Source organism: Diuraphis noxia, unplaced genomic scaffold (genome assembly GCF_037042655.1).
Source record: "Diuraphis noxia isolate RWA-SAM2 unplaced genomic scaffold, SU_Dnox_SAM2 contig0002, whole genome shotgun sequence".
NCBI classification, from domain to species: Eukaryota; Metazoa; Arthropoda; class Insecta; order Hemiptera; family Aphididae; genus Diuraphis; species Diuraphis noxia.
Window position 1 is genome coordinate 83587838 of NW_028301712.1, and position 12891 is coordinate 83600728.

General features: G+C 26.0%; 3 protein-coding genes across 4 annotated transcripts in view; 1 reads left to right on the forward strand and 2 right to left on the reverse strand.

Moving 5' to 3' along the window:
• Dhit (regulator of G protein signaling double hit) overlaps window positions 1–4280 on the forward strand; it is a 57029-nt gene extending 52749 nt beyond the window's left edge. The window contains exon 9 of the mRNA XM_089219876.1: window positions 4263–4280. The gene's annotated coding sequence lies outside the window, so the exon portion shown is untranslated. The remainder of the gene's footprint in view (window positions 1–4262) is intronic.
• On the reverse strand, window positions 209–4598 carry LOC107167679 (uncharacterized). Of its 2 annotated transcripts, none has more exons than XM_015516836.2 (2): window positions 4248–4598; window positions 209–1227 (listed from the first exon to the last, which is right to left on the reverse strand). In XM_015516836.2, the coding sequence occupies exons 1-2, from the start codon at window positions 4477–4479 to the stop codon at window positions 527–529; spliced, it is 933 nt and encodes a 310-aa protein (XP_015372322.2). In that variant the 5' UTR covers window positions 4480–4598; the 3' UTR covers window positions 209–526. The 2 variants fall into 2 exon arrangements, with proteins under 2 accessions (XP_015372322.2, XP_089075999.1); XM_089219873.1 differs by having other exon boundaries at window positions 209–1224; window positions 4248–4596.
• Window positions 4599–8938: 4340 nt separating this feature from the next.
• Window positions 8939–10927, reverse strand: LOC107167686 (ejaculatory bulb-specific protein 3-like). Its single transcript, XM_089219882.1, has 2 exons — window positions 10646–10927; window positions 8939–9348 (listed from the first exon to the last, which is right to left on the reverse strand). The coding sequence occupies exons 1-2, from the start codon at window positions 10842–10844 to the stop codon at window positions 9152–9154; spliced, it is 396 nt and encodes a 131-aa protein (XP_089076008.1). The 5' UTR covers window positions 10845–10927; the 3' UTR covers window positions 8939–9151.
• Between the last annotated feature and the right edge of the window lie 1964 nt (window positions 10928–12891).

Below are 12891 nucleotides of genomic sequence, written 5' to 3' on the forward strand. Positions count from 1 at the left end.
GTTTATTAAAACCAATGTATATTTTTTTATACTATTTGTTATAAATTTATAATCCTATTAAATAATGCTTTTTTAAAATCACATAAATATAAAATTCAGATAAATAAATAAACTAAAATCTTGTTTTTAGTTTTTTAGAATTGTAAATTATTTAGAATAGGATACATTTATATTAAATTTATATTAATTAACTATATTTTTGGACAAAATTACTCATCATAAAATAATTTATTGCATCATGTAGGTAATATTTTCACAATAAGTAACTTATTATAAAAAATGTATTTCCATTTTTAATATTTACGTAGGTAAGTATATATTATCAACATAAATATGAATTCATCTTTTTTGAATATAAACATAATGTTTGACTTGTAAATAATAATTTAATGACTGAAAAAAATAACCGTTATTACATATACTTTTTTTCCTCGCTTAGTTTGTAATTACCATGTGGAATAAATAACAGTAATTTTAACTCTATTTCGTACACAAATATACCAATCATAATTGGAATAAGTTAAAATCAAGGTTTTCGGGTTGCCGTAGATATAGGTGCCGTTGTTACTACAGTTTCTTTTAATTGTTGTTCATGTTGATGTTTTTGTGGTTGGTATTGATATTGTTGTGGTTGGTGTTGATGTTGATGTTGTTGCGGTTGGTTTGGATTTTGTTGTGGTTGGTATTGATGTTGATGTGGCTGTGGTTGATTTGTATTTTGCTGTGGTTGGTTTAGATTAGGTTGTGGTTGGTATTGATTAGACTGTGGTTGGTTTTGATTAGACTGCTGTTGGTGTTGATTTTGTTGTGGTTGGTATTGATTTTGTTGTGGTTGGTATTGATTTTGATTTTGATGAAGCTGAGGTTGATTTGGGTTCAGTTGTGGTTGGTTTGGATTTTGTTGTGGTCGGTTTGGATTTTGTTGTGGTTGGTTTGGATTTTGTTGTGGTTGATTTGGATTTTGTTGTGGTTGATTAGAATTTTGTTGTGGTTGATATTGGAGTAAATTTGGATTCAAAAACTGTACATTTCCTCCATTTCCATTCCGCTCTATGGTATTAATATATTGCTTCATATACTCTCCATTTGGGTCAAATTTCGCAGCTACTTCTTTTAAGATATCCGGTTGATGATTATTTAGGTAGCACATCATTTTTTCAATCACTTTTCTCTGTAATTCAGTGCAATGTGCACATTCATTTTGGATAGCTTCGGGAACCATTCCTGCTACGACAAAAGGTGTGTTTAATCAATTTTACTATAGTAAATTTATATAAGTATCAAATAATATATTTATAAATACAGATTTATAGTATTTATAATCGATGGTTGTATCCAATAGTAAGTGTTCATATGTCTTGGCGTTGGGAGGGCTTGTTCCTTATCCCCCTTTATTCATCTCTGATTAGATAACTTTTACAATCAGTTTAATATACATGTATAATAATATATTGTACTATCATCTTCATAAACTATTATGACAAATAAATTATATTAAAATATTTTTAACTATTTTGATATTACAAAGTAGAGTAATTCAAAAGATTTATAATCTTATCTATAATCTTCTATACTATACTCAAATGATATGCAATTGTATTTTATCTGGAAAAAAGTTGCCCCCTTATACTAGGTATTTCAGATTTCTAGATCCACACCATTTGCATATTTTAATTTTTTTATTACTCAATATTACAACTATATGGATACCAAAGTAAAATTTTTACACACAATATTTTATAGATTGCCAATTAAAATAGTGAGTGGTTGCTGGGAATACTATTTTATCAAAAATCCTAAAACTAATGTATACACAAAATATCAAAAAAAATTTTGTCATGAAATCAACAAATAATCCCACAAGCCATATATGAATAAACAAATATTAAATATTTGTATATCTATATTATAAAAGATTCGGGGGATCTATCCTTCTCATTCCCTCTTAATTACACCCTTGTAATGTACTATCATCATTCATTATTATCAATCATATAGAAGGTAAAAAATATCTGAATCGATTACAACTGATATGCATGGAATGAATTTGAGTTTCGATTAGATGTTGTGACCAAGGATTCATAGAACAAAATTAATAGGTACCGCATTAAATAAATATGAAACATCGTTCTTTTATTTGGCATATTATACATTACTTTAAATCTTAAAACTACAAATATTTGAAATCGGATAAATCGGTTTTAAATGTTTCAATAACCTGTACGTTTATTATTAATATTATGTTTTTACATGAAAGCCACAACGTGTATAACTATTTAGTTTAAAACTACAATTAATAAAGGAATGATTTGTCATTGTGAAAAAAAGGTGGTGGGATGAAAAATATAAATGAAACAAGTTAGTAGGGATGGTTCTACATTAACCCCTCTCCTATTATAGACCATTGTGGAAAATTGAGTATAGTTGGTATTAATGAAAAGTTATTTCTCATTGAAAACTGAAACACAAGCATCCAAACCATGTGTTAAAAAAAAATTACAGACTAATACTAAATATTGAATAAAATAGAAATATTTATGACTTATTTATCATGAATAGTTGAAACCATTGTTGTAATTCAATGAAAAAAAAACCCAGTAAATCGTTTTACAGGACAATAGGATTCGCGTATACTTTACCATTCAGCTGGTCTCTATTATAGTGACTTATCCATCCAATTAAACTTGTTAAATAAAAAAGTTAAACTTGAAATCAATGATAAATATTGGATACAAACAACAATTTTAAACGGAAACGGCGTATCAATGCTCAATTTATTTCTAAGGACATTTAATAATTTATTTATTTATTTTTTTATTAGGAATAAGGTATGATGAAATAATTTTATCTTAAAATAATTTTATTTTAAAAAACAATAATTATAATATTAAATTAATTTTAATTAAATTATTGGAATTGCCTGACAAATTTGAAACTATATTTTATATTTTTTTTGGCTTCTATTTTATTGCCATCTGAGATATTTTCTTCTGATTTTAACTTATATCATCATTTAAAATATGAAATTTAAAAATGTTTAGTAAATATGACAATTGTATCAGCATGAAATTTTTTTTATCAAAAATGATTGTTTTTACGAATAGCAATATAAATTTAACTACAATAATTTGTTGTTAAATATGTGTCATTTATTTTTACTATTAATCACAAAACTTTTATATTATTATAGTTAAATTATAATTTTACTTAAACCTCAAACGACTCAAACATATGAAAATATATAATTTAGATTCTAAATAAATCGATGAATGAAATTTTAATTTTAATTCATTGATTGTATTTTTTGTCTGTCTATTATCATCACTACCTTATGTGGTAGTAAAAATATATTACATTTTTAATATTGGGATTGTATTTGGTTAGCAGATAGTTATTACTTTGTTTGGTCAAACTCAAAAGTAAAAAATGTACAGTACTTTTCAAAAATGTAGATTAAAAAAAAATTAAAGGATAAACAAGCGTTATTACAAAAAACCAATGTTCCAAAAAATTGACTTTATTTTTTTCGTGCAATTTAAAATCGAATAACCGTAAATACTTATTATTTACTAAATATTCTTATTATAATTTTCTAATCTGGTATAGATTAAAAACATTTTTAATTTAAATTTTTTCCTAAAGGTACCTAAATTTTTAAAAATAATTTTCACTTGATCAAAAAACTGTAAAATTTAAAACAAAGTTTATATTTTAAGATAACGAGCAATTTTCTTATATAAATTTTAAGGTTAAATCTTACAAGAAATTCAATCACCACGAGCATTTACAAATTATTTTTAGATAAAAAATGATAAAATGTTTTAATTTGTATTGCTAAGGATAGAAAAATGAATGCGAAATGTATCATAAGTAACTCACTTTGGTGTTTAGCTATGACAATCTAAAAAATAATAGTTTTTTAAATTTTTTATCAACCTACAGTCGTATTACTAATAATCAAATCAATTATACTTTAATAATAATAAATAAATATATCGTATAATATACTTTGTATTTAAATTATTAGGCTCACAGATTGTCTTTTCTCAGAATCATTTTTCATGTGCAATATCGCAATGATTCATTGAATTCAAGTCTAATGCATGCAGTGTGTACTTGCTTCTCAATATGACGAAGCAAACTCGATAGGTTCATACTGTACAGCTGAAATGTTACTTACTTTCCCTCTTTTTATATTTAATATTATATTTTTTTTATAATTTCAATAAATTTTAATGTATACTTACGTTTAATATTATTAGCTTCCGGACTGCACGGCCCATTATCTAAAAAACAGTTGAGGTAATTTTCGCGGATTATAGGATTCCCCACCAGTCCAGTCGTAAAGCGGTCAACTGCATATTTTTGTTGTTCTTGTCTATGATTCTGCTCGCCGTCTATTCGCTGTCGCGGCATTGGACCACACCGCACCGTTAATACGAATTCCAAAATAATTGCTATGAAGACCAGCTTGAACATAGTTGAAGACAAAAAAATAAATAATAATTCCGTTGGAAATGGCAGTTAGATGGTTTATTCTTGTGATCAAGATTATTTATGCGATTTATCGATAGATACGCTGTACTTTTAAACGTAGTTATTTATCCGGAAGTTACCTCTTTCTACTCTTGGATTTCATAGTTCACTGAAGACGGAAACAATGCGGAACTGATATACCGAAACTCGGCTAGACTTTAATATTGTATTTTAATATACTATTAACATTCATTATATGTCACAACGTTTACAAATCGCTATTTTTAAAATATTTTATTTTGAATTTTTGAAGTGCATTAAATGTAACAATAAACCTTCTAATTGTTACACCTATAGTTTTGCATGTTATACAAAATAATCGAGAGTAAAATAAAATAAAAATGTAAAAAAACCTTGAAATATTCTCACGGCGTATCTAAAACGAATTTTCCATAATATTCCTTGACCGAATTTACTCCTGTTATAATATTTTTACAGATTATAGATATTTTTAGGTTCTTGTTTAGTACATTGTTATAAACGATCCAAGTAAGTACTTTTTATTTTATAATCATCATCAAATTATTTTTATCATATTTGTTTGGTTTTAAAATCTAACAGCTAAATATTCTTCTAAATTACAATTACCTTGTGTTATAAATTAGGTCTACCTACTACTATAATTGTATCATAAAGTGCATACTTTTGTGTAATATTTTAGTGCATATAAGGCCAAAATATCACGGTAGGTGCCAATAATACAGTGAGATATGCAAATATTTATTTAATTAACAAAAATATATAAGATAAAATCAGTTGAATTTAATTAATTAATTAAATTGTTATGACTTATAATAGCCTTTTTAATTAATGTTATAATATTCTTATGTCTGATTTTATGTTTATGATTATGATACTTTCCTTATGCCTTGTCATTGCTTCACAATAAAAAAAACGTAATCTAGTGAATAAAAATATGTTTATTGCCAACAAAGATTATCATTTATTAGAAAAGTAAGTCAAGTCAAACTGCAGTAAGTTAATGTTCCATTAATTAATTTATGTTCTGTAAAAGAAATAATTTTAAGTTGATATAGGTTAAGTGTTATTCATATAATAAACTATTATTTATACAATTATCAAATAATTGATTATTGAAAATATATTATTCTAAATAAGTTTCAATTACAATTTTTAATATTCTGGTTTATTTTTTTAGCTTGATTAGTTTTAATTCTGTATTTAACTTGGGCATTAGTGCTAAAAGAATTATCATTATCATAACATACCTACTAATAGTAGTAATAAATGTCAAATGTTCATATGAATGAATAATAATAACTCGTAGATAAAACTTGTAATTCAGGTTAGAGAAATTATTCAAGTCTTTATGATATATTTTTTTACATTTGTGTCTTGTGATTTATATTTTAAATAGCTACCAATGGCTTATTTAGACTCGGTGTTTTAAGGAAGGTATTACTATACCTTTAGTAATTATTTTAGCAGAAAAATAATTATTGACACATCCGTGGTCTAATAAATATATACCTATAGATAAATAGATAATAGACATAATACAATTAGAAATTTATTTTAATAATCCGCTTCAGGTGCAAAATCTAATATCTCACTTATACATATAATAGTTTGCAATTATTACGGATTTATTATAACCATATAGAGTAAGTCAAAAATAGTACCAAAAAACTTTGAATACTTCTATTAATTTAATAAAATATGAAAAATGCATATAATTAAAAAAATAATAAAATTGTACATGGTAAATAACATGTTTTTTTCCAGCAAACACACGATCATAAATAATTAATATGACCCCCTTGCGATGCTTGAATGATTTTAACCAAGTATTCTAATAATTAATTTCACACACTCTGCAATATATCAGGCATAACAGTTTCAGTTGCCGCGCAATTATTCTTCCTTTGAGGCCATTAATGTTTGTTGGCGACATCTTTCGGCAACTGAATGAAACTTTAAAACTTCCCAAAAACAATAACTAGAGTAGCGCTCTACAATGTTCGGTTGCCATGGTATGAATTTTCAATGTTGTGGTATTCTATTAGTCTCACCCTATATATTTACAATAGTTGTTAGTTACATAATTTAAAGCTTTTATTTAAATCTTATTTTTTTTTCATAACTTAAGTGAGCTTTTTATATTTCCTTTTTCAAAGACCTATTTCTTAATGTCATGGTTATGGAATAACTTAGGAAGATCTTCGGCATATAAAATAAATACTTTTGAATATTCTTATCTAATAATGTTTTTAATTTACCTTAAAAATAAATTATTTTTAGTTATTTATTAAGATAAGCTTCGGTGCATGGGCCATAAAACAAACATTATTTAATATAATTTATAAAAAAAAGGTAGTACCTATTACCTTGAAAATGCAAAATAAATTATGTAGGTAAGTAAAGAATAGAAAAAACTTTATTGCTTTTAATATTATCTATGAACAATGAAGTTTAGGTACGTGTGTTTCAGTATATTATGTATTAAATTTCTACCATACATTTTAATACTCTAAAACCAAACCAGATACCAAATGGCTATAATATATTTTACATTGGCATTACCAACTCATTAGTGTCAACATACAACAATATATTACGAAAAAGTAGGTTAGTGTAAGTTTATTATAAATATATATTATAATGAATATTATACATACTGTACACTTATATGATACAATTTATTGTTAAGCCTTCCAATTATAGGCGCAATTTCGATAAAAAAAAATTAAGGGTGCTTATGCTATGCATTTTGACATTATATATATATATATATATATATATATATTCTTTTTTTTTTTAAATAAGAATTTTTTGATATATAAGTACGATCATTATTTGAGGGTACTAATTTTAAAATTGGGGGTGCTAATACCCCCTCCCTATTTACGCCTATGCTCCCAATCTAAATTTCAGCAATGTTAAGATTCTACTATTGGATATTTAAATAATAACTCATGGATATTTTAAGCCCTTGAAGTATTATACAATATATATGAATTTTAGTAATTTGAAAGCTTAATTTGTCGAAAACATATTTTAGTCTAACTAGGTATGTATATATTCATCAACCCATCTTATAGCAACTTAAATTATATGGTTTAAGTTTCCTCTCGATTAGCAATTATTTCTGTATAAATGGCTCCTTAGCATATCTGTAAATATTATTATTTTTATTTATTTTCACAATAATATATACAATCTGTACAATTGGTGCACAATAAGCACGTATGCTATGAGTTATAAATAGCATGAGTAGATGAGATAAGAATAAGCCACCCACTACTGGCACTTGACTGGGAGTTGTTTAATTATCTAATTAAATATAAATATATTATGTGTAAATGTAAAAAAATTATTTCCCTGAAAACAATTTTCTTTCTCTTTTCTGGGTATTAAACCTCGACAACTATTAGGATTTTGTGGAGGTTATGGTTAAGTTTTAGGAACACATTTTTATGTAGGGGCGAGGATTTGTCACAAAGAGCCCGGTGGATCACCCATCCGGGATCTTGGAACGCTGGACAATGCTTGGTTATAGCATACTGCCTACATTGCGACCAACCACCACACCACACCCGGCCACAATACATTATTATTTTACGTAATAGGTTACTGATAATGAAGCTGAAAAGCTATTACAGAAAATTTAAAAAAGGAACCTTTCATACTATAATTTGGATTAACTTTTCAATTTAAGTTTGCTGCATGTAAGTATGTAACTTTAAATTAAATAATATTCTAAATTCATAATTCGTGTTAGCTTACATTTTTTATAATAAATTGACCTTATCTTTGAAATACACTGACGGATATATCGCTATTTGTTCAACGGCTTTGAATCTCTTTAAATGTACCTCTTCGGAGCAAGTGTACCCTTAGCCCCTTTCAGAACACATCTCTGGAAATATATATTAAAAATTACCTAATAGTACATACTTATTGTTACGAAAATTTCTCGACAATTCTTTAGTTCAGTATTTAAATATAAGAGAGTATTGTATTATAGTAGGTAACATAATAAAATGGTAAAATATTGAATATTATAAAATTAACATTTAATATAACTCTATAAGCAGAGATAAGTAAAATTTTTAAAATATACTATTAATGTACTATGTCTCAAAATGTCCTCCCTCCTCAGTCCTCACTATGCTTTTAATTATCACATTTTTTAATGATTTTAGATTATATAAAAATTCCATAATTGTATATGTACGTAAATGTTATTGAAAAAAAGTGGAACTTGCTGTATAATATAGTTTGAATACTTTAAACAGTGCATTCAAAGTTGTGATATATTTATTATAACACTGAAAAAGATTTAAAAACTTTAGTATGCTATTGAGTATTTTATAAATAATAATTATAAATAACCTAGATACTTATGACTTTATGAGTTGTGACAAAAATAAAACAAAAATTTGATTATCAACTCGTATTTTTATTTTTAAATGTATTTATAAAAAAAATTATATTTAAAAAAATTATAAAACATTGTATGACAAAAATATAATAAGTGTAAATAAATTAGAAGTATTTATGAAAGGTGCATTGTTATAGTAAAAATAATCGCTTATTTTGTATTAATATAAATAACAAAATAAATTATTAGGTATGTTATTATTTAGTTAATTTAAACGTCAATGTTCAGTTTCTTCGCATCTTCCGAATAACGTTGTCTGTATAATCCTTGAGGGTCATATTTTTGTTCAAGTTGTTTCCACATATCATTTTTCTTTTCAAATAGAAACTTGATAATTTTTTCGGAACCCATTTTTTGTTTTTCCGAACAGTCTGCGCATTTATTCTCTATTGCTTCTGGTAACCAACCTGTAACCATATCATGTACAAACCAAATATTAATAAATATATTTTACGGTATAACACAATAGTATAGCTGGGAATTTATAAACCAATATAAGTTGCATGGCTGTTTAAGCTCAATAGAAGATTTTATAGAGTGTATTGTTATTTTTACACCCAATCAAAACAATCAAAATAATCCTTATAATTTACCAACATCAAAGAGATTCTATTTTTTTAAATGTATACAATATACATACATAATATTTTATTAATTATTAAAATTCGATTGAAATTAAATAAATGATAAAACAATAACAAGCAATAAAATTATTTTTGTATAACGTGTGTGAATGACAAATCAAATTAATTTAATTATTTTGCGTTAATTCGTCGGCTTCTTTCTGGTATGCCTGGTTGATCGCCCCATGCATTTCCGCTATAGTGCCCATTAATTCAGGAGGCATATATTGAAATGTATTAGAAAATGCTGCATTCAGAACTTTAACTCCCACGTCTGTAAATAACTTGTTTATGGTGAATATCTTTCAAAATACCTATTTTATGATTTTGTATGTATAATTAAAGTACAAGATAGTAGTTAACTAAGTTAAATTGTTTTTTATTCACGTTTCAATACAATATTCGTAAGACATAACTTATTATAGATAGGCTATATTTATTATTTATCTTTTTAAAACAATTATTGTTTTAATTAAATATAATATTACGTATCACAAATTACGTGGGATTGGGTACGTCAAATATAATTTTTAACGAAAAATCTAACCATAGATTTTTACTTAAAATAAAAATTAGAATTAATGTTTTGTTATTTTAAATTAATGTCACAAATATTACAAGATCTCACTGAGAAAAACTCATGTGGAAAACCAGGGAAAATTAATCTTACATAAATACGAATTAATAATTATCTTATAAGTTATAAGGAAAACATAACATCGTTTATTGGCTACTTCAGTCTATGATATGTCTCTAACTTATCCGTAGGTACCTACTGTGACACTTTTATCAATAGAGAATTATAGAAATAAATAACATGCTTTGGATTATCAAATATAAACATTTCGTTAAGAAATATAGGTTCACATCAGTTGACTTTGTGTTAATAGTTTCAGTCTAGATATCAATATATTATTGTTATAATATCTATATATTTTAATAGTATCTACGTACTCTTATGTAATTCAATAAACGGTTTTCGATTTGATCGAAGAAGAGAAATTTATGAAAAACTACATATTATATAACTTATCAATTTACTCAATGCACAAGTTTAAAAAAAAAATAGGTAAAAACTTACGTTTAATTTCTTCGCCTTCTGGTGTACATTTTCCTGTTTCCATCAGACACTTGAAGTAGCTGCTGACCAAGCGGTCGTTGTTCAGGATGTCGTCGATATTAACGTTGTCGTATTTAGTAGTATATTTAGCTGGTGCTGTCTGGACCACGGTCATCGTGGTAGCGATGCAAAAAGCAACTGCCAACAGGAATTTGTTCATTTTGATATGTTAGGTACGACTTAGTGTGTTGTACTCAAAAGCGAATAAACCTCTTATGGCGTTCAGAAATGAATTGTAACTTTATATGGAACAGTTTTCCATTATATATAGCTACTACTACACAATGGCAAAGACATATCTACATATTATTTTACCATGACGTCACATACTACGGGGGCTCGTTAGTTAGCTAAACGAACCGAATCAAATACTTTTTGAAATTCCCCTCTACTGCTTACATGACACTGACTGGACATACATATACATATCAGAATATCAGACGCATTTTCTTTTCAATCTAATGTGTTAGTAAACATTTCCACCTTGGGAATTGTTTATTCCGGTCACACGTGGATAAATAAAGTATTAATCCTTAATAAACGCAACCTAGACTAATTCAGTAATTCATCTATGTACCCAACTACTAGGTTTTTTACTTCATGGACATAATCTAAGACATAATAATAATTTGATTCTTCGAGTATAGTATTCAATTAAACTAACTATAGTAAAAACGAACTAATGATAATAATACCCTGCAGTTATCAGTCCTAATGATTTTATAAAGACTACTTCTTACATATTTTCTTCTCCATTATCCTACTGTTTATTGCAATTTTATAGAAAATATTTAAACAATTTAACACCAGAATATTCAAAATAATAAATATATATTTAATTAAATATTTATACAATCTACGACACTGCAACAGTGCAACAGTGTATCGTTAGATTTAATGACATTTTTATTTCCTAAAAAAGTAATTTCCCATTGGTTGTCGAATTATTATAATATCGATACCTACACGATTAGTGAACATCTGTCCAATTTAGTTATTTAAACATGTAATAACAAGGCAATGGTTTTATTAATTATTAGGTACTTATTAGGTATTGTATTTTCTTCTGAATTTCCAAAAATATTGCTTTTCAGACTTAAAATTAGTTTTATACATCAAAGAACTCAAAAATTGAAACAATGTTTTCATTTTTTTTTTATATATATATATTTTAAGGATAATTTTTAAGGATGGATACAATATTAAATTTGTATTAAACAAATGTACCATATAAGATACCCCACTAAAAAAATATAAAATAAATTGTGTTATTTATTTTGTCGTAGATATTATTTTTATAACCCATAATTGTGTGAGACAAAAGTGGCAGCCACAAAACGGTTTCACAAACGAAATTTTCCCATGAGCGTATAGGCATGTCTTTATTAAACGAATATAATAATGTTTTATTTTTATTCTGATCAATTGTTATAATAATATTATATAACTTGGTAACTTATTATTTAAATTTAATATAAAATATTTAAACAGGATTATATTATACAATGACTGGGTAGCAGGTTAGACAACATAATATTGGTTATTGGCACTTATTTTACATTGTTTAACCTTGGCGCAGTTTAGTAGAATATACTTGTTAGGCATTTCAGTATTTTAAAGTAATGATATTTCATTGCACTTTAAAAACAGGATTTAAACTGAGAATAAACTGCTTTACCAGTTGCTTCAGCGTTATTAAGACACTTATGAATAATATGTTATTAATACGAATTAATGATTTATTACTTATTTGATTAGTTTTGATAAAAAATTGTCATTGCCATATTTTTTTAAACTTTTTCTTCTACAACTTTCTTATTTTTACGCGATAAGATAGATTTGTAAGTCAGGTAGTATTTGTTTAACACCAGGGAATATAGAATCAATTTGTTTATTACCTACCTGTTGTATTATATTTCCGAACTGTGTAAACAATTGCCCATTTGTAGTATATTTGTTGCATAGGTATGACTTATAGTGGAATATCTTAGAAAGAGGGATTTAAGTGTTTAAGACTTCCACCCACCTATTGACATTTTAATAAATAACAATAAATTAAATCTCTAATAAATTTATTATTTATACACTAAAACTGTAAAACGTTAGTTTAATTTATACTTAACCTCCTCCACTTCTATTTCATAATTCTAGTTACGCAATCACTGACCACGTCCGTCATCAAATAACTTAGATTAAACATATTATCG

Excerpts from the sequence above, each read along its gene's own strand:
- LOC107167679 (XM_015516836.2), bottom strand. The coding sequence starts at position 4,479 with ATGTTCAAGCTGGTCTTCATAGCAATTATTTTGGAATTCGTATTAACG. Across the intron at positions 1,228-4,247 it reads GGAAGCTAATAATATTAAAC|CAGGAATGGTTCCCGAAGCT; the intron begins GTAAGTATACAT and ends CTTTTGTCGTAG.
- LOC107167686 (XM_089219882.1), bottom strand. The coding sequence starts at position 10,844 with ATGAACAAATTCCTGTTGGCAGTTGCTTTTTGCATCGCTACCACGATG. Across the intron at positions 9,349-10,645 it reads AGAAGGCGAAGAAATTAAAC|GTTGGTTACCAGAAGCAATA; the intron begins GTAAGTTTTTAC and ends ATATGGTTACAG.